Source organism: Carlito syrichta, unplaced genomic scaffold (genome assembly GCF_000164805.1).
Source record: "Carlito syrichta isolate Samal-C Ts95f unplaced genomic scaffold, Tarsius_syrichta-2.0.1 Scaffold309473, whole genome shotgun sequence".
NCBI classification, from domain to species: Eukaryota; Metazoa; Chordata; class Mammalia; order Primates; family Tarsiidae; genus Carlito; species Carlito syrichta.
The window spans coordinates 65,427-87,097 of NW_007253569.1; the positions used below are offsets into that span (position 1 = coordinate 65,427).

The window sequence follows — 21,671 nt, forward strand, 5'->3', positions numbered from 1 at the left end:
ACTGATGGAACAGCAGGGTGGAAAATTTTAAAATACCCTCCTACTCTAAAAATTTTGATATCCAAGAATACATAGATTATTAGTGGTATATCTTGTTACTAAAAACCTAAGTTTCCTGCATTCCATTCAGAGAAGTAATAGATGATATTTGTCTATATTTAAATTAAAGAATAGAGAAGAAAATAATTGTTTCATGAATAATCTGACTTTATCACCCATATTCTTTACCCTTTTCCTTAAGGAGATGACAGTAGAGCTTAGGGCTGCTAGTGTAGAGGCCAAAGGATATACTGACGTAGCCAGCAATGAAAGAGAAACTGGAAACAGGTACCAACATAAGGGAAAGCATGTGTTCTATTTATTGGTAACCTTTGGTTCCAAATTTGGCAGAACATTTCTAAGAACTAGGGAGGTAGCAAACTAGAGAAAAAATAAGAAATGATGTTTCTAGAAGCGAGGAACATAATTATAGTAGCACAAGTTGAATATCCCTAACCTGAAAATCCAAATCTGAAACATTTGAACACCGACATGACTCTAAAGAAATGCTCATTAAAGCATTTAAGATTTCAGATTTTTGCATTAGGAATGTTCAACTGCTGTACTGCAAATATTCCAAACGTCTGGACCCAAGCATTTCGGATAAGGGATACAGAACCTGTACTTAAATCCCTAAAAATGGATCTGCTTCCTGGGGTTGAAAATATAGAAGTTAAGCACTGTGGGCCAGGAACTGCGCCTTGAAAATATGGAGTTGTCAGGCTGAAAGATGAAGAAGCTAAGAATGAGCAAGGTAAGAGTAAGCATAAAGAAAGCAAGAAAAACAATGGAGAGTGCAGCCTCACAGACTTGATAGAAGAAATGATTTTCAAGCACTTCAGTTGCTTTGGACAGAAATGACGTTTGGATCCTTTAGACAATTGGGACACAAGGTTCCAAGTGAGACTAAATACTGAAAAAATAATGAAGACTATTTTAATGGTGCCACTTTATGAACTTTGTCAGTGAAGGAAAGTAATGTCTATTGATAATTGCCCAAATTCCATAAAATAATTCCCTGTAATATTGTGTCACAAAAGTATTGCTTCTTCATTTTTTTAAATGTCTTGAATTTATTTCAGGATTTATGTTTCATTCTATAAACAACCAATCTGTGTTGAAAGGAAGCATTTTGCATATGATTCATTTATGACATTTTGAAATTAACATAAAACATTCCTGGTAAAATGAATGGCTCAATTTCTGTATCCCTGTTACATTTTACATCTGAAATTTGGAGAAAAAAACTTATGTGAAATAAGCCAAGAAAATTTTCTGAATTCTATTCCCATAAAAAGAATTATAGGCAAATCAAATTAAATTAATTAAAAATGCAGGCAGTCCAGTGACTAGAATTGCTGAAAAATAGAACTAAAAATCTCTTGTACCACACATTTTACTACTTAACATTATGGTGTATTTTCTCTTATAAAAAGTCATTTTTTAAATTTTTTATATAAAATTACAAAGTCTATAAATACATGTTCATTCTAGAGATGTGGAAGAAGATAAGAAGTCCATTTTGAGTGCATATCTGTGTATTTTTAGCAAATTAGATCCAGATCATATATATGTAATTTTATATACTGCTCATTTCCATGTCACTGTTACTAAACCACCATTTTTAATGTACATATTACTTCATCTTATAGGTGTATCAATTTATTAATCCATTATTGAACAACTAGGTTGTTTTGGTTTTGGTTTTTTGGAGTTTTTTTTGAGGTGGAGTCTCACTCCTTCGTCCAGCCTGGAGTGCAGTGGCACGCACGCTCACGGCCACTCCAGCGTCGACCTTCTGGGCTCCAGTGATCCTTCCACCTCAGCCTTCAGACTTGCCCGAACTATAGACGCACATTACCAAACCGGCTATTTTTTAATTTTATTGTAGAGACAAGGTCTCGCCAAGTTGCACGGGCGGGTCTTGGCTCAGGCGATCCAATCGCCTTGGCCTCCCAAAGTGCTGGGATTACAGGCTGAGCCACCGAGCCCAGCCAGTTGTTTTGTTTTATAAACATTGCTATCATTAGTATTTTCCACACTTCTTGTCTGACTTTTTGATTTTTCTTGTCTGACTTTTTGATTTTTCATTGGGATAGGTAAAAATAAGTGAAATTACTAGGTCAAAAGGTTTTTTTGAAGATTATAGATATACATTCCCAAACTGATTTTAGAAATAAGATATAAATGAACACTTCCTTTAACATTGGGTGCAGTGCAATAGTTTGTTTTAAATTGCATTTATAAATTGTGGGTGAAAAGGTTTTCATATGTGTATTATCCATCATTGTTTTTTCTTCTGTGAATTGTTCACTCATGTTGCTTTTCCACTTTGTTATTACTATTTCAATAGCTACTCAGTTTTCTTCCTTAGAACTCATAATATTCACTTTTGCTTACAATGTACTATATTGTAGTTGTTTGCACACAGATCTCCCTAATTTCTTTAGGGGTTCCTAAGGACCAACTCCATGCCTTGTGCTTTTTTTTACATCCTGTATAACTGCACAGGTAATATGTAATTGATAAATATTTGTTGAATAAATGAGTGAATAACCAATAAAAATTCAGCAAGTTACAGCAATTGTAAAACAAGGGTGCACTTATGGCACATCTCTAAAAACACTAAGTACTACAATGTGATAAAAATGAAAGTACTTATATAAGGTGTCTGACTGGGGCTATTGCTTTCATTTTTCCATTTATTAAAACAAACTTGTAGAAAGGCTATTAAGCTTAATACATTTTGGTTTGAATCAGAACTATGGGGACAGAGCATACTTTACCAAATTTTATGAAACTCTAAGTCTTCTATTTTATATCAGAACAAAAACAATATATTCATGGACATTATTTCATTCACCTTCTTCATGTTCCCTCCAAGGGCAGGGTAAGGAGGTTTGTTGACATGGGTCCAGTTGACCGGCACTCGGATCATTTCATAAAGCTGAAAGATCACTAAAGCATCTGCAAGGTCACTAAAACACGAAGAAAAAGTAGATAAAGGAGAAGTAAATGTTGGTACTACCTAATTTTATTAAGTACACTGGAGATGGGCTTATTTCTTTAAAAACACACAAGGCATTTAATGCTTAAAGAATGACAGGACATATCATTCGATCGAGAACTTTTTTACAAAAAATGTTAAAGATGTGGGGTACAATTCAGGATTAGGTAGATAAGTGGTCATCATTGTACAGGTAAAGTTTGGGTCTCTTTTGGTCCACTTTGCCTGGTTTGAGATCAGGTACCTTTATTGATGTTATGTCCCTCCACCCTACTTTCCTCCTCTGGCAGTGTCCCGCTACTGCCAATCCCTTTCTTATAGTGTTATGATAAATGCTTAGGGTTCGCTTATAAGTGAGAATATGTGGTATTCAGTTCTTTGTTTCTGTGATAGATCACTGAATATGATAAACTCTAAAGGTATCCAAGTTGCTGCAACAAAATTAAGGACTTCGCGGCAACTTGACTGAAAACTTCAAAGAATCTGTCTAAAGTTTTTCATGAATATTTACAAAGATACATATACAAAGACATTTACTGTCATAGTATTTATAAATTTGTAGACAACTTAAATGCCTGGCAGTGGGGTGGGGAGCTGTTGAGTAAATTATCCATACTATGAACTCCTGGGCCACCATTAGACATAATAAGGTAGATCTGTATGTAGTGATATGAAAAGCTTTGCAAGACATACTGAGTTTCACAAAGCAAATGGCAGAACACTTCTTACTGTTTAATCTCATTTATTTAAAAAAAATTGGAGTCAAATGTATTTCTTCACAGATATGTGCTAAGGACTGCTAATAGCAATTACCTCTGGGTAGGAAAAAAGGGATAATGTGGGGGTAAGGGATGAATTATCGTATTTTATTTTGTTCTGTATACTTACATATTTCCTGAAACTTGTACAGAGAGAATGAGTTCATGTATGTTATACTTTTTTAACCTAAAAAAATTTATAGAAAGATCACAATAGCTACTCAGTAAACAACTATTCATGTTCAATAATGAGGGTTAAGGAGGAATTTATGAACAAATAGGAGTTTCCAAAGTGAGAATACTACTACTTTGGATTCAGAAAAATATGTTCTTCTGAGAAGCTTAAAGTTTGTCTGTACAGTCTGTTTTCTAATTCTGTATGCTTAGGACATAAAGTAACAACAACTGATTTTTTTAAACTGCTACCTTTATGATAGAACATGTGGCTTTTTCCTCCAACAGCTTATTAAATGAGTTATGTTGAGTTCATATTAAAGTTTCTTCGCATTCTCTGAGCATACACCATATAGCAACGAAGGGTGCTGAGCCCACTGCTGAGTGATGAAGGGAGAAGGTCTACTTATGAAGGTAATTAAGATCTGACGAGATTATCTTTAAGCACATGGAAAACTTTGCATACAAAAGAATCACTAAAATATTTGTATAGGTTCTGGAATCCTATCTGTTTTTACATATTTTTCTTTTTTATTTTAAATAAATTCATTCTCATTCCTGTGTAGTATGGTCTTATTATTCATATTTTGCAGATGGAAAACTAAAGCCCAGAGAGTTTCATAGACTTCAAGATGGGTTCTAACTGGTCAAAAAAAAACTCCAGAACTAGTAACTATTGAAATATATTTAATAACTTCTTAGAGAATTTTCAGTGAAAATCAGTATACAATGGGGGGAACCCCAAAAAGCGGAATTTATTAAAAATTGTGTATTTATTCTTACATGTTTAAACTTCAGTCACCTGCAAAGTACTCTCTGATGCAATACACCTATCCAGACACTTTTTCCACTGCTCAAGACAGTTTTTGAACTCGCCCATTTTGATGCTAAAACTTTTAGTGCTTCTACTGTTGTTTCACCTCTTCCACACTGGCAAATATTTCCTTTTGCGGACTTTTTTCATCCCAGGAAACAAACAAAAAAAAGATGCTTGGGGCGAGATCAGGTGAATAGGGAGGGTAGGGCACAGGGCTCATGCTGTTTTGGGTCAAAACTACAGAACACGCAGCGTGGTGTGGGCAGATGCACTCGTAAATCACCCATCATGAAATGGGCAAACATGTTGAAACAATCTCCTAAAAGAAATTCACTGAAGCTGAACGCAGCCTCACAACATTAGCCAGTATACTGATGCCGATAGGTTCCTAGAACACTTACCTAGGAGAGGAAGCCTGTAATACAAAAGGCTCACCCTCCAAAAAATAATTTTTCTTTTTTTTTTCCCCCTCTCATATTGTTCTACTTGCTTTGGTATGGGCTGGGATTACTGTAGGTAGGAAACTAAAAATGCTTAGGGGTGGGTTTAGGAAAATGATTCAGACACAAATTCATGGGTACATGGTTCTAGTGCCAACTACGTGTTTACCTATTTTTCTGTATCTGATTATTCTTTTTGAGGTTATGATACTTTTAAGAATTTTATTTATTCTTTTCTTTCTTTCTTTTACTTTTGAATTAGAGTCTCTGTCACCCAGGCTAGAGTGAAGTGGCACCATCACAACTCACTGCAGCCTCAACGTTCTAGGCTCTAGCAGTCCTTCTGCAGCAGTCTCCCAAGTAGCTGGGACTACAGGGATGCACCACCACACCCGGAAATTTTTATAGAGATGAGGTATTGCTGTGTTGTCTAGGCTGATGTCAAAGTCCTGAGCTGAAGCAACCTTCTCTTCTCAGTCTCCCAAAGTGCTGGGATTCAGTTGTGAATCACTGCGTCTGGCCTTACTTTTGAGAATTTTCCAAAAGTAGCAGTCCCTGTCCCAAGAAAAAAATTACATATGGTCTAGATGTCTGTGCTAGCATTTCTTGACTAAAGATATGCTTCAGATATCTTTAACTAAAAGGGTTGGTCAGTTCGCTGTCAGCCATAGAACTCCAGTGTTTTTGACATTTATGCAATGGTTACCAAGAGTCTCAACAAATCTTAATCTCCTATTTTAAAATGTACTCTTTAGTTATAGAAAAATATATGCACATCATTAAAAAAAATCAAACCATATTTAATTTACTAGTGTTAAAAATAAAAGCTTCCTTACTATTCTCTACTCCTACTGCCCAGGTCGAATATAGTTCAGTATGTACCTCCAGATTTTCTTTAAAACTGTGTATACAGATATCTACACACTCAGTTTTTAAACAAAATGGGAGGAACATACTTCACCTATTAGTCTTTTCTCTTGATTACATTTTATAGACATTCTTTCAAATCAGTCCATAAAGATGGAATCCATTCTCCCTGCCAATATTTGAGATTTAACTGTCCTGCTACTATAACAAGAGCTCCAGTTATAAATGACGTATATCTCTTCTCATTTAGCAGAAATCTACACACTCTCCAAGAGCCTTATAAATAGCAGTCTATTATATGAAAGTCAGTTACCATAATAAGGCAATACTGGTCTTAGATTTTAAAGAACATTTTGAATATACACCAAGGAGGAGAAATTACTGCATCATTAATCCTAAGTTAGCTAGTGAACTTGATCTTTTGGGACATTAATTTTCATTTTATGTTTAAATGATTTAGTTAATCTACTTTAAGGAGTTTACTTGGTACATAACTTCTTAATAGATTTAGTTAAAGAGGCCTTTTCCCTTAAAAAAATACAACTAGCTGAAGTTGAGTTCTTTTGCTTTTTTTTTTTTTGAGTTGGAGTCTCACTCTGTCATTCAGACTGGAGTGCAGTGGCCACTCCTGGCCACTGCAGCCTCGACCTGCTGGGGTCCGGTGATCCTTCCGCCTCAGCCTTCCGAGTAGCCGGAATTACAGGCACGCGCTACCACGCCCCGCTGATTTTTTTATTTATTGTAGAGATGAGGTCTCGCTGCCCAGGCGGGTCTCGAACCCGCGGGCTCAGGCAATCCACTCACCTCAGCCTCCCAAAGGCGCAGGATTACAGGCTGAGCCACAGAGCCCGGCTTGCATTTTTTTAAGACATGCTGGTAGGTTGTATAATAGAAAAGGAAAACATCTCATACACATTAAAAAAGACGCACTGTTATTAGCATTACTAGACAGCCCAAAAGTTAATTTACTAAAATATTTTCTTAATGCTACCAGCGTTAATAATGAGTTGTCATTTTTTAATGAGATGAATTATAATAATTTTTCAGGAAAAGAAAGCTATTTCTACAAATTAGAAAAAGTTGTATACAAAATAATGGAATAAGCCGGGCTCGGTGGCTCAGCTTGTAATTCCGCGCCTTTGGGAGGCTGAGGTGAGTGAATTGCCTGAGCCCGCGGGTTTGAGACCCGCCTGGGCAGCGAGACCTCATCTCTACAATAAAAATCAAAAAATCAGCCGGGCGTGGTAGAGCACGCCTGTAATTCCGGCTACTCGGAAGGCTGAGGCGGAAGGATCGCCGGAGCCCAACAGGTAGAGGCTGCGGTGGCCGGGAGCGGCCACTGCACTCCCGTCTGGGCGACAAAGTGAAACTACAACTCAAAAAAAAGAAAAAAGAAAAAAAGAAAAGAAAAGAATGGAATAACTTATATTTTGGCAAAAAAAAGTGAAAAAAATGACATAATGAAAAATGCTGACATAATAATAAGAACAGTTTATCAAATAGTACTGCTAATCTGTTGAAGTTGAAATAATTCATTGTCATGACCATTAACTATAAAAAAGTAAGGATTATCTTTGATGATTTATTTATATCAAAAATTGTACCTATTCTTATTTTTTGATTGAAAAATATAGTTTATTTAGAAAGTAAATTAGAGAGAAGATTCACTTCCCCAAGGTAGGAGAGGGAGCCAAGGCTCTCATATTCTTATTTTTTAAAATAATAGTTTTTTCAAAATCCATTGTATTGCTAATTCTCAGCATCCTGAAACTAAAAGTTGGCTAAAATTATGATTTGAGAAAATGTTCTCTTGTAAACATACCTATAGTTGGAAACCTGAAAAGTTGGACCCTGACAAAAAAGATTAAACACAATGAAATATTTACCTGTACAAATGATTAATGTATGGGTTAACCCCCAAGGAATTCATCCAGTTCCGAAATGTCCTCTCCTCTTTGCTCTCTCCTAGGGTAGACACAAGTTCAGACTGATGATTCAGGAAAAAAGGAATCAGGAACTATATGCTAAACCACTCTGACAGGTACAAACAAATCATACATACTTTGCCATGGTTCTTTAGATACTACAGTATCTGGGGCGGGGGGGAGACTTTAATGCTAAAGTCTCTTCCCACTATCTGGGATGCTTCCATTTGCTTTAACTTTCTCCTAGGTTCCCTTATTTGATACCTGTGAACTACTACTGAATGACAGGTTTCTCTGCCTAGAAATGTAACAGATAAACTCAGGTGGTCTGTAATTATGATCAGAAGCAAAAGGAATTGGCTAGACTTTAATGAAGCAAAATCTTTGCAGTCAGGGTAACAGCACATTAAACAGAAAGAGAAAAACTCTACCTTTTTCCATACGGTGTTTCTAAATTTGTACAGATTACAGTTTTACACAAGAAAGTCTCTAGGCACACAAACCTACACTTTATACCAAACAATGAGGGGAGAGGGAAATTACAGGTAATATAAAAACAAACAAGGAAGGGATATAACTATTTTACAGGCATCTTGAGTTATTTTCAATTGTCACTATTGAAAATACATAAGAAACACAGACCTAATACAGGGGCTAAGAGAAAGACACATTTCATGATAGTAAGTTCCTGGACCTCAAAGATCATCCCAAGGAGTGAGGTAACTTTTGTAGGCACTATTATTCAGACACTATTATTTGACCTCTGATACTCTACCTCTCTAACATTCCCTTCATAGCAGTGCTTACAACATCTATAAGGAAAGCGTGAGTTACGGTGTATCATAAAGTGAGCAGGGATGTGGGCGTTCCCTGACACACCTGCCTTCTAGTCAAATCCTGATTGCAATAGTCCTAAGTTAATGTAATTATCGGTTGCTCTTCAGCAAAGTTTGGGGGACAGTAGAATGTTCTAGTCTACATCTTATCACCAGACTCCTGAAAAAACAACCATTTATACCTCTCATCACTTCTAAGTCATAGACAACTTCAAGTTACTTTGTAGACTTTGTCCATGTGAGACTCTAGGGAAATTTGGCATATGAATCTATACCTATTTGAGTTCCAGGGGCCCATTCCTATACAGCCATCCCTGCAGTGATCTTCAGACTAGGTGCCAAAGATAGTATAGACCAATACACTCAGAATAAGAAACAAAACCTTGTCAGATCTAAAGGATTTTGTTATCTGTGCCAACTATTCAGGAAACAATCTTTCCACCGTATTTTAATGTGGTTTTCAATGCCATACCTAACAGCTTTTCCAGAATCTGCTTCAATTCTTTCTCTATTAAAATATATAGCCCTATAATTTCTTGCTTAAATTTTGTTCCCTCTAGTCAACATAAAAGGTAACTAATCACTGTTGTATCTGTCACAGCTATTTTATAATAAACAATCTACTTGATAACTTTTTTAAAAAAAACTAGTTAAACTAAATATTTCTAGAATCCATGCCTTCCTTATTTGTAGGAGTTATTAAACAAGTACATATTAAATCTATGAACTGTCCCAAAGTGACTGTGATTAATAGCTTGATACATGTGACTTGGATTTACCTTTCAATTGTATCTCTATTACTATCTGTTATAATGCTGTATATATAGGTTTTTTATAGTATTTAGAGAATTTTTACATTATTTCTAGGACATCCAAGTTATGTCTTAAAATTACAAAGATTGGTATTGTCACAATGGCTTAATTTTTAATTAAAATATTCAAATTCTGTTGAACCAGATGACATAATGAATATTATTTTAAGACACTAAAATTGCATTTTGATTGATTTCTGAAACTATCTTCAGAGTTTCATATTTCTTCCTATTGTTCTCAGCCAATTATATCAGTATTGTTTTAATTTTTGATATCTGAAAAGTAAAATAGATTTTATAAGTGAGCATTTATTTATTGGATAACATTTCAAGGTGTCTTAGTAGATAAATGTTCAAAGCTAGAAGCACTATGCATTTTTGCAAGAGCCATGGTAAAGCATTACAAAAACATATGTATTCCAGATTGGGAAATATCATCTGGATTATAAACAGCTAAGACAATCTTAAAAGTAAAATCTTAATTGCTGATATATAAGATAGAATGATGAAACATTCCTTTCATTTGCAAAGCCAAATTGACATCTACAAGTGATAAAAGACAGTAAAAGTAGGCTACTAAGCAGGAAAAAAGGAACTAACATATTTTACGCTCACTGAATATGCTGTGATATGTTAAGGGCTTTCCTCCTCCACCCTGACCATTAATAAGCAGATGCTATGTGATAAACTCTTTCACTCATGATCACATTGGATTTGCTTTGTAGCTCTTCAAGATAAGTATTATTTGTCCTATTTTATATATGAGAAAATCAAGGCTTATAGAATCTACTGAAGATATCAAATGCTAGAAGTATAATTTGAACAAAGTCTTTCTAATTCTGTGGCCTATGTATATTTTCTGTCACCACAAATGAATTGAGATTTATCTGTATGTAGCCCACATATTTGGCTCCATTTGGTATGAAGGTTTAATATTTAATTGGAATTTTAATTTTCTTTTAATTTCCTAGAGCAAAATTCTCTGCCAATGAGGACATACTAATATATGAATTTGGGATGTGATAAGATCAAGCTTCAAACTGCATAAGGATATATAAAAACACAAATTTACAGAGAAAAAATATTCCATTGATAGTTAAAGTCAAATATATTTTTGGCAGATGTATCAGGACATACATATGTTCTAAATAAAGATGATTGATAAATATTTCCCACATTATCTTCTTAACAGATATAGTAAGTACTAATGGAAATATTTAGCAATCCTAGTCACACTGAAAACTTCCAAAAGCATGCTGAACACTAGCAAAAGAATTCAAACGTGACAAAAGGAGAGGGAGCAAGTTGGAAAAGACATCTAGGCAAGAATTCAGTGACTATAAAAAGCAGATCATTTTTAATATGCCACTCTAAACAATGCCTTTTACTGACACAAAGGGATTTTGAAATTTTCCAGACTGATAAAAACTTAGCAGTCTTCCTTTTTGCTTAATTTTTTTTCAAGTTCTAATCTCTCACCCTAAATTTGTCTTTGATAAAAAATCTATTTTTCCTTCTCAGTTACATAACTATGTAGTAAATATAGTCTTTATTTTACTGGATCTTCAGGAAGAATGTATTTAATTAATCATATTATTCAAAGAATACATTTGCTAAATTTGAAACTTCTTTCATTAATCACAAAACTGTAATTATAAGATGACAAGGACACTGGAACTCTGGTTGTGTCAGTCAAAGAGTAAAATATTATGAAACTGATTTCCCATTCAGTCTCACTGGGGAAGAAGGGAGTAACAGTGGGTTATGCGAGAGAATAAATATTGCATCATCAAATTCTCCCTACCAATAAGAATCCCTACTTTCTCCAAATCAGGGCAACAAGAAATAAAATCTTAAGATTGGCCTCATCTGACAACTGCCTCTCCTTCCAATAACTGCCATTTATTGCTGCCACTGTTTTTACTTTCTGATACTGATGCGGGTATTGGTAAGCATGTGGGTGAAGACATGAGAATGGGAGAAGAAAGTAAGAAAGGATAAGAAACAAAGATAAGGAGAAAGAACTAGATATTGAGAATTTGTCATTTTGAAGATTCATATATTGTATATTGTAAACTTCAATGACATTCAGTTAATGTAACACAGTTAATGATACAAAATAATCTGCCGTAGAACCTAAATGAATCCTTCCAAAGATTACTTGTGATAAAAAGATAAATTTTTATCACAGAAGAGGGATAAAGATTTCACATCAAATAATGAATTCCATTTATTAAAACTGATTTCTGTGTTTACAACTGCAGTATCCCATCATTACAGAAGACAAATTAGGTTGAGATTTTACGTAATCAAAGCCTTGCTCTGCTATTCTAATTAAGTTTCATTTGTGTTTCTTGCCTGTAGTCATTCATTCTATGGGCATATTAAGGCAGAAATAACACAGCATGAACAATGCAAAAAATAAAATATCCATCCAGAAGGAAAGAATAAATGAAACTAATAAAAGAACATTCAGAATGAATATATTTATAGAGTATAGAAAAGTACTAAATACAGTACCTACATTAGGAGGGGTCAAATCTGCATTTCATGAAGCAAAATAGGAAAGTATTATATATTATGAGACAGATAATGATAGACCACACACAAGACAAGTAATGAACACTGTAATTTTTTCATGTACACTAAAAACATTAAAAAGAGAACAATACTGGAATCAAACTGGAGCTTTCAAAGAAGGAAAAAAAGCTACAAGTAATTATTTTTTCCAATGGATCACTCAGTTGTACATATTGGTGGTAGAGTTATGATATGTGATCATTTACAAGAATATTTTAAATGTATGATAGTTTTTGCTAGCCTCTTATGGAGAAATGACAGATAAGTAAGATTTACCCCAGCATTCTCTTTTAATCAAAATCATCAACCACTTTCTATAATTTAAATTTTTTAATGGATGCACATGTCCATACACACCAACTTGCATCTCCCACCAAAATTCCCTACCTGTGACAATAAAGTAGGACAATACAGATAAATACAGTGAGTCAGAAAGAACATACCTTCCAGTAAATTCATATCGATGTCATTATCATCAGGCTTGTGTAAACATGGGTATGTATTAAACAGATTAGCTACAAAAGCTAAATTAAGTTTAGGATTGCCTGAAACCACGTCTGCAGGAGTAACAAACTGTCTGCAGCCCAGTTTGTCTGCTTCTTGAAGCATGAGGCCAGCACGCTTCAGGTCATTTTTTTCCTAAACAATAAAATAAAAATGGTTACAGTTAAATTTTTGATTGGTATAATTTACTGATATGCATATTTATAAGCAATTACTTTCCCACAAATATATCATATAATAACTCAAAATAAGATCAGAATGTGCAGGAATTCCAAATCAACCTCCTCATTTCTCTTAAATCAAAAAGAATAAGTCTCTGAGTTGCTTTGCTGAAATACTCAACAAAACTCTCAAATATCATATTAATAAGTTCTACTAGCCAAATTATAGGTGACTTGTTCAAATTCAACTAGTAGAGTGTCCTCTGGATAACATCCATTCTACACTGAGTGATATTCCTAGTAGATTCTTTTCTCAATGAAGGCTAAAGTTGGAATACATATTTTTTAAAAATATTAAAATCAGAAGAAACAGCACCTTTCACAACTGCAAAACGCTGGAAAGAAATGAAAAAGTCAAATACCTCTAAACAGAGTAGATGAATGAATTAGTATATTCACACAATGGCATGCAACATATGGTGACTCTTAGAGACACAAGTTCAAAAATAAGTACTAGAAATTTAAGTACAACATAATTCTATATGAAGCTAAAAAGTTTAATTTTGTGAGGAATACATTTGGGTGAAGAAAAACTAAAAAGAAAAGCAAAAGAATAATAAACACGAGGTTCAAGATGGTGCTTACACTAAGATAAGGCAGACATGGGATAGGAAGAACTGCACAGAAAATGTAAATTAATACAAGGTCTCAGTTTTGTTAGATTGAAGGTTCATGAGGCTTATTACAATTTCAAAACAAACACAAACAAAAATAAATAAGAAGTGTGCGCAGACCTTAGATGAGAGAATATCATGACTTTGGATTACAACCTAATTCTGTGCACCAAGGTTGCAAAAAAATAAAAATGTAAAATCAGAGAATGCAATCGATTCTTAAACAACAATGAAACACCAAGATACACATCAAATCACAATATGTGGACCTTATTTAGGTCTTAATTCAAATAAACTATAAAAAGAATATTTGGCATTTATGAGGCAAGTGGAAATGTCAATGTTGTCTAGATAGTTTGATGGCATTACAGATTATTATTAAAAATTTTTAGGTGTGATGAAGTACTATGGTTATACTAAAAAGGTGTCTTTATCTTTCAGAAATACGTTGAAATATTCATCAATAAAATGATATCTAGAATTCGCTTAAAAATAATATAGGAGAGGAGGGAAATAGGGAATAATTCAGATAAGATTGCCCATGAGTTGACAGATGTTGAAACTAAGTGATGAGCACACAGTAGTTTAGTACACTAAATCTGTTCCCTTTTGAATATATTCAAAGTTTTTCATAAGTTTTGAGTTCCTATTTTTTTTTACTTAAAATAATAACTGCATAGTTTTGCAATACGAAGTTTCTGAGATATTTTATTATAATAATGTGAGATATAATTAATTAGTAATGACTCAAATTGCTTTGAAAACCAAATACTATGGATACTGCACTTTAAGTACGCAATATATTTTTAGACAATCTATGGTTTGATCAGATTTTAATATTTAGATAGAACTATCTCTGGCATTTACAACTTAAGCTAAAAGAATGAGATTTCTAGGAAATGTGTTAAGTGAATCAGAAACTGTATCAGTCCTTCCTATATCATAAACACTAGGAATTTCCATCTTTTATTTTGTGTATCTCTAAATATAAGGTGATAAAACCAATAATCAATTGATTAGCAATCTAAAATCAGCTTGTTGCTCTCTTTCCTGGCACACATTGATAGTCATAAGAGCTAACCTAGTGAGTTCCAGTTGTGTTGCACCAGGGTTGTGTGAATTTAGGACTGATCCCACAAATACTCAAGGTCACCATTCTGCTATTTACTTTTGTCAGTTATGACAGCCAGATGACTCAACATGGAAGCTTGGAGTCAGGGGCATGAAAAACAACTTCTGAAGAGCAAAGGACCAAGTTTTAATGAAGGACTAAGGGCTCCACCAGGGAATGCTGCTGTGGAGAATTGCATGCTAAATTTGCACTCACTAGTCAGATTTATAGAGTTAGAAAGTAGAACAGTAGTTACCAGGGGGATACATGGGGTGGGGAGGGAAAACAGGAAGTTACTGTTGAATGGTTACAGAATTTCTCTAGGATGATGGAAAGGTACTGGAGAAGGATAGTGGTGATAGTTGCAGTTGCACAACAATGTGAATGTATTAAATGTCACTGAACTGTACACTTAAAAATAGTAAAAACAGGCCAGCCATAGTGGCTCATGACTGTAATCCCAGTACTTTGGGAGCTGAAGGCATGAGGATTGCCTGAGCCCAGGGGTTCAAGACCAGCCTAGGCAACTTAGCAAGACCTCATCTGAGTAATTTAAAAACAAAAAATAGTTGGGCATGATGGCACATGCCTGTGGTTCCAGATACTTGGAAGGATGAGGTGGAAGGATCGCCTGAGCCCAGCAGGTCGAGACTACAGTGGCTGTGAGTGTGCATTGCACTCCCAGCCTGGGCAACAGAGTGAGACTGCGACTCAAAAAAAATTAATAATAATAAGGTTAAAAACAGTAAACTTTATGTTATGTATATTTTACCACAGTATATATTTAAAAAATTTAAAACTGTACTCACATTAAATCCTGAAAGGTCAATGGCAATGGCAGGTCCATTTTCCCGGTCACCTTTAGGGGCAATCTGATTAAGCAGATGAAAATAGGCTTTCGAATCCTTCAAAGAAAGATATGAAATAGCATTTTTAAAATAAATAAAATCATTGCTGAATTTAGGAAAAAAGTGCTCAAAGGAAATTGCCACATCTCCAAGAATGGAATAACAACTTAGTAACTTTAGTAACACAGAATAACTTGTAGGTTTCCTGAATGCATCATGCTATTTCATGCTTTAAAGCTTCCAGCAGTCCTGTTCACGCCCCAAATCTTCCAGAAATGCTGTTTCCTATACCTGGTGTACTCTCTCTCACCTTTTTCATCTGTTTACATATCCAAGTATCAGTTAAGATTCAAATCAATTATTATCTCCTGGAAACCTTCCCCAGATTCTCAAGAATGAACAAAATACCCTCCCCCTATATTGCGCAGCACTCCTTGCCCATCTCAATAAATAAACCAATCACATTGTATTAGATCATCCAATATGGTAGTCTCCAAAGATAGCTGTCATAATTCTTCCCCATAACATACTTGTAGCCCCTCCCATCAAAGGGCAGAAGCTATTTCCCCTTCTCTTTAATTTGGATTCCCTTGTGATTCACTTTAATCCACAGAATGCCATGAAAGTGATGTTCTGAGACTTCCAAGTCCAAATCTCAAGAGCTTCTGCTTCTTCCCTCTTCAAGTTAACCTTTGCATGAGAAATCCAACCATCCGAAACTGTCATGCTGTGAGGAAGCTCAAGATAGCCATGTAAAGAGGCTCTGTGGAGGAGTACTGAGGCACCAGACATGGTAGTAAAGCCTTTGTGCACTTTCCAGATGAACCCAACAAGATGAACATAACTAAGTTAGTGATCCCAGACAAAACCATGTGAAGCAGAACCACTACCCAGCCAAGCCACATCAACTCACAAAATTATTAGAAAGAATCATTATTTTAAACCAGTAGGTTTTACACGGTTTACTATACAGCAGTAGATAACTGAAATATCCATCTACTGGATGTTTGTCTCCCTGTATAATTGGTAAGCTTCTCAAGAGCTGCATCTTTGCATCCCCTGGTTCTAATGACCCTGCAGAAAGGGCTTAAAATGTCTGCTAAGCTGAATTTTAAGAGAATTCAGAATAAGAGAACTCTCATAATAAACTTTTAAATCAGCATATAATAGATGAAAGCAGAGAAGGAAAATGTCAGTCTGATAATCTGATGTGGAGTTGAGGCAGTGAGGTTTGCCTGCACAATGCCCCCACACACCCACCCCGTGGAAAAATCATCTACCAAGAAACTGATCCCTGATGCCAAAAAGGTTGGGGGCCACTGATCTATGTTATCGTAGCAAAAAAGATAACCTGACTAAAAGGTGGTAACTAAAGGGGAGCATGAATTATAGCCAGCACTGATTTTTATTCCCCTTCTGGGGGGAAAAGTCATAGAGAAGAAAAAAGTCACAAGGACTCAGTTTGGTAATGGCAATGCCCATCCAGATACTGACCATGGAAGATTTGTTAGACTGAAGTGAATGTTATCATTTCCTTGACAAGGCTTTCCCTGTAGAGAGGTAAGTGCTTCAAGCTACTCAGATTGATATACATACCTTAAGATCCCCTTTGTCTACTGATTCCCTGGACCCTCAGATAATTTGGTTTCCTGTTAGCTGGTTACTGGTCAAGTGGTAGTAAGAGTGTTGAATTGATCAGGCCTCTAGTCCAACAAATGATGTAATTCTTAATCCAAACTAACAGACTGACATCCTCATTATGATCTAGCAAATCTAGGCTCATTGGCTCATGTCTGCAATCCCAGCAGTTTGGAGACAGAGGCAAGAGGATTGTGAGTTCAGGGGTTCAAGACTAGCATGAGCATCTTGGTGAGACTGTGTCTCTACAATAAATCAAAAAATTAGCCGGGCACAGTGGCATGCGCTTGTGGTTCTGGCTACTTGGAAAACTGAAGTGGAAGGATCACCTGAGCCCAGCAGGTCGAGGCTGTGGTGTCCATGAGTGTGCCACTGCACTCCATCCTGGGTGACAAAGTGACTCCTACTCAAAAAACAAAACAAAACAAAAAAACCTAGCAGATCTATGACATATAAAATGGAAAACAATGTTTTAATCTGCTGAGGATAGCACCTCCTTCCTCTCACAACTAGTTGTAGTTCTTACTAAAAGACAGCTAGTTTTTTGGGGGGATGACTATTTGTTTTTTGAGTCAGGGTCTCACTCTGTCTCTTAGGCTGGAGTGCAGTGGCACAAGCACACCTCACCGCAGTCCTGATCACCTGAGTAGCTGGGACCACAGGTGTGCACCACCATGCCTGGCTAGTTTTTTGTTTTGTTTTTAAATTTTTTTGTAGAGTTGGGTCTTGCTATGTTGCCCAGGCTGGTCTTGAGCTCCAAGGCTCAAGCAGTTCTCTCACATCATCTCCCAAAATGCTGGAATTACAGGCATGAGCCAGCTATAAAAGAGTTTAAAAAAAAAAAGATTCAGTGAATATAATTGAGAGAGCTACTTCAGAGAAATGCAAAATTTCATTTTCCACCCCAAGTGTCCTTGTGAATTTAATTCAAATTTACGCCTAAATCGCCTTTATTTTTACTTTCCTCATCATCATCTCATGTCACAAATTTGAACTTAAAATAGAAACCTTAATGTCTTGGCTGAAGTTGTTGATGGTCCGCCATCCTGCATTAGTCAGATGGTAGTTCACCCATCTCAGCAGTAATTCCTCAGGAGAAAGCTTCATTAGCTCCTCTAATTCCTCACCTTCATTGAGCAATGCAATCAAAGCTGAGGGGAAAACACTGAAATGTAAATTCTTCCAATAGTGAGAATATGTCAATGAAAAGTAAAATATTTCTAATGCTCTTACCTTCATTCCTGGAAATCTCGATATCAGCAAAAAGACCAACTTTGATGATCTGCCAGAGAAGTCCCAAGACCAAATGAGGTTTTCCTTCTTTGAGATCCTGTGCACCGATGTTGACCACTGTGCAACCAATTGCCGAGGCAGAATTCAGAGCTAGGTTTAAATTTTCCTGAATTGTCAAAAGAAAAATACATGTGAGGAAGTACTCTCTAAAGTCTTGTCCGGGTGCAAGAGCTCACATCTGTAATCCCAGTACACTGGGAAGCTGAGGCAGGAGGATCATTTGAGCCCAGGAATTTGAGGCCAGCCTAGGCAACTTAGCGAGACCCTGTCTCTATGTTTTAAAATAATAATAAAGTATTATCTACAAGTCATCTGCAAGAAACAATGGATCACCAAATATAAGTAATATTTATACAACCAAAATACCATTACTCAAAAAAAAATCACATGGTTTTTAACTATTACCTCTATATTCCAGTGACTTTTAAGCCCATATCTTCAGCCCACATTTCCTCCGAGCCTCTACTGTAAGCTGTATGTGTAATTATGCACTTGGTTATATCTACCTAGACACTGTACAAGTACCTTAAACTGAACATGACCAACACTGAAGCAAATTTTCTTGCCCTGCTTCCCAGGTCTTCCTCTTTCTAATTCCTATTAAAATCAGATCTTCTTTATCTATTTATTTAAATATTTTTTGTAGAGACAGGGGTCTTCCTACGTTGCTCAGGCTGGTCTTAAACTCCTGGACTCAAGCAATCTTTCTGCCTTGGTCTCCCGAAATGCTGGGATTACAGGCATGAGCCACCATGCCCAGCCCTCTTCCTTAACTGTCTTGGTTGATAGGATGAATCTTCATTCTTGCTTTCTTTCTTCCTAAGCTAGAAACCTGAATAGAGTCTATTCCTTGCCTCCTACATCTAAGCACCAATTTCTGTTAATTCCACCTTCTAAATACCTCTGAAAGCTGTCAGTGCCTTTCTTTAATAGTTTCCTAACTTTCTTCCTATATCCATCTTCTTACTCTCTCCAATCCATCTTCCAGCTGAGCTGTCAATGCTCTTAGTAAAATTATAAATCTGATGGTGGTCTCCACCTTTAAAACTCTTCAAGTGTTCCCTGCCCCTCCCACTGTCTCCGCTCACTCACTTTGTTCCAGCTACACAGATCTCTCTGCTTGGAACATGCTCTTTCCAAATATCCACAGTTGCTTTAAGACTCAACTCGAATGCACCTAATCTGTGCAGCCTGCTCTGATCATCCTATATAAATAGCAAACATCACTACAATCCCTGAGGGCACTCGTTGTTTCCTATTTGACTCCTTATCACTCTTTGGCATATTGATACTTACTGGTCTCCCAATTAAGAGTATAAGCTCTATAACAGCAGAAGCTTTGGTCGTTTTGTGGCTGTTTTCCAAGTGCTACGTGGTATATGCTCAATAAATATTTGTTGAATAAATGGATGGATGAGTAAGAGTGAATGGAGGGAAAGGAGAGAGTCAAGTTCAAATCCTTAGTGAGAACAATCAGAAATCTTCAGGATTTGATTCTGGCCTCTCCCAACATTTCACATATACAGTCTATGCTTGAACCAAGAGAGAAGGTCCTTTCCCCTGGCCTGTAAGGTTCCTCTCTCAAGTCACAAGCTCATTTCTCAAATCAAGAACTATCTCTTCTGTGAGGATTTCCCTGAATCATCTCCCTACGTAAAATTAGTCACTCCCTTTCCTATACTTTCATAGTAGCTTGCATATACACAAAAAGAGGAAAAGAAGGGAATTATTATCAACACATTTACATAATTTATAAATATGATATTGTAATGATATTCCTGTAGAAACTTCAGTTTATTAGTGCTGGATTAATGATGTTTTTACTTCTGTAAAGTTCCCATTTGGAAGCATTCCTTTAAAAAGTGATCTGCAATGAGGTTTCAGTTTCAGATCATTTAAAAAGTAACTCAAGATAGGTTTTACAGATAAGGAAACTACAGCACTTACAGGTGACACAGTGGCAGAGCCAGGGCATGATCCCAGTGGGCTTCAGAGTTCAGCCCCTTTTCACCATGCTATACTGACATTCTCATATGGTGGTAGTACTAGCAACTATGTATGTGTTGGTCACAACAGCAACAAAGCACAGAGATTCTCAAAGCACGGTGAATAATTTCAGTGGTTTCCTCCTGCAATCTGCTAAAGTGATTTGTCTTACTGGGTTCCAGGTAAATAAATAGCTGTATCTCTTGGGTATCACTCTAGGGTGCCTAAAGTAATAAGCTTTTGGAATTAAGTTATTTTTGAAGTTGTATTAAGCAATGTTCATTTAAATATGGTTATCTCAAAATATGCAGCAAAACCAGAGACCCCTTCAATATCTTTATAACCTCATAATTCACAAGTAAACATGATAAATATGAAAACACTATCCATAAATTTTAAATATTTTATGGAAATCTTAGAAGATTTTTAATAGTTTCAGATGCTTTTAAGTTACCCTACGTCAAATCAATACGACTTTCAAGAGACACCATCTGGTAATTTAGGGTTGACCACTAATATTTTTCTATCTTTAGTTCCAAGAGTATAAAGGATGTTTGCTCCAGCTGTGACTCCCAGAATGCATCAGCAGGGGAAAGAACTAGACTAAAAATAATTCCAGTAATAGTGTTAATCTCACAATAACCCATTTCATATGCAACTGGCAGCATGGTACTATGAGCCAAAAGTAGCATGTGGCTTCACTAAATTGATTATAATAATTAGTAAGACCCAAAATCTTCCACCACTACTCTTGGCCTGGACACTGACAAACAAAATCATACTTTACTGTCTACATTAACATGATTTTGTATGCTATTCCTTTTGTCTTCGCTGACATAACTTTACTCTTCCTCTGTTCTCATTAACTTGACTTTCTTCTTCCAGGAGTCTTGAGCCTAGGCAAAAGTTTGATTTTTCACTGTAGGTGATACCTAGAAAACCCATTAACTCTTCAATGGAAAACATTAGTGGACAGTTTATATCCTAAAATATAAACTTTGACTTCTGCTCCTTGAAATCTTCCCCTTGCTATTTTTACCAGTCTTGGCTTGTTGTATTAACACATTTGTAACCAGCAAATTTTAAAAAATCTGAAGCTGCAGCGAGGGTATCTGCATAATGAACATTTGTATACCTAACCCAGAATTACACCCCACATCTTTAAAATAAAAAAATTAAAAGTTAACCCTGAAGCTGGTTG

At 35.8% G+C, this 21,671-nt stretch overlaps 1 protein-coding gene across 1 annotated transcript in view; it reads right to left on the reverse strand.

Annotated features, from left to right (window-relative positions):
* The window catches only part of PLS1 (plastin 1), a 94,080-nt gene that overhangs the window by 9,981 nt on the left and 62,428 nt on the right, over positions 1-21,671 (reverse strand). The window contains exons 7-12 of the mRNA XM_008067300.2: positions 18,425-18,590; positions 18,200-18,342; positions 15,515-15,610; positions 12,699-12,894; positions 7,989-8,067; positions 2,903-3,017 (exon numbers count right to left, since the gene is read on the reverse strand). Coding sequence (XP_008065491.1) covers positions 2,903-3,017; positions 7,989-8,067; positions 12,699-12,894; positions 15,515-15,610; positions 18,200-18,342; positions 18,425-18,590 — 795 coding nt within the window. The remainder of the gene's footprint in view (positions 1-2,902; positions 3,018-7,988; positions 8,068-12,698; positions 12,895-15,514; positions 15,611-18,199; positions 18,343-18,424; positions 18,591-21,671) is intronic.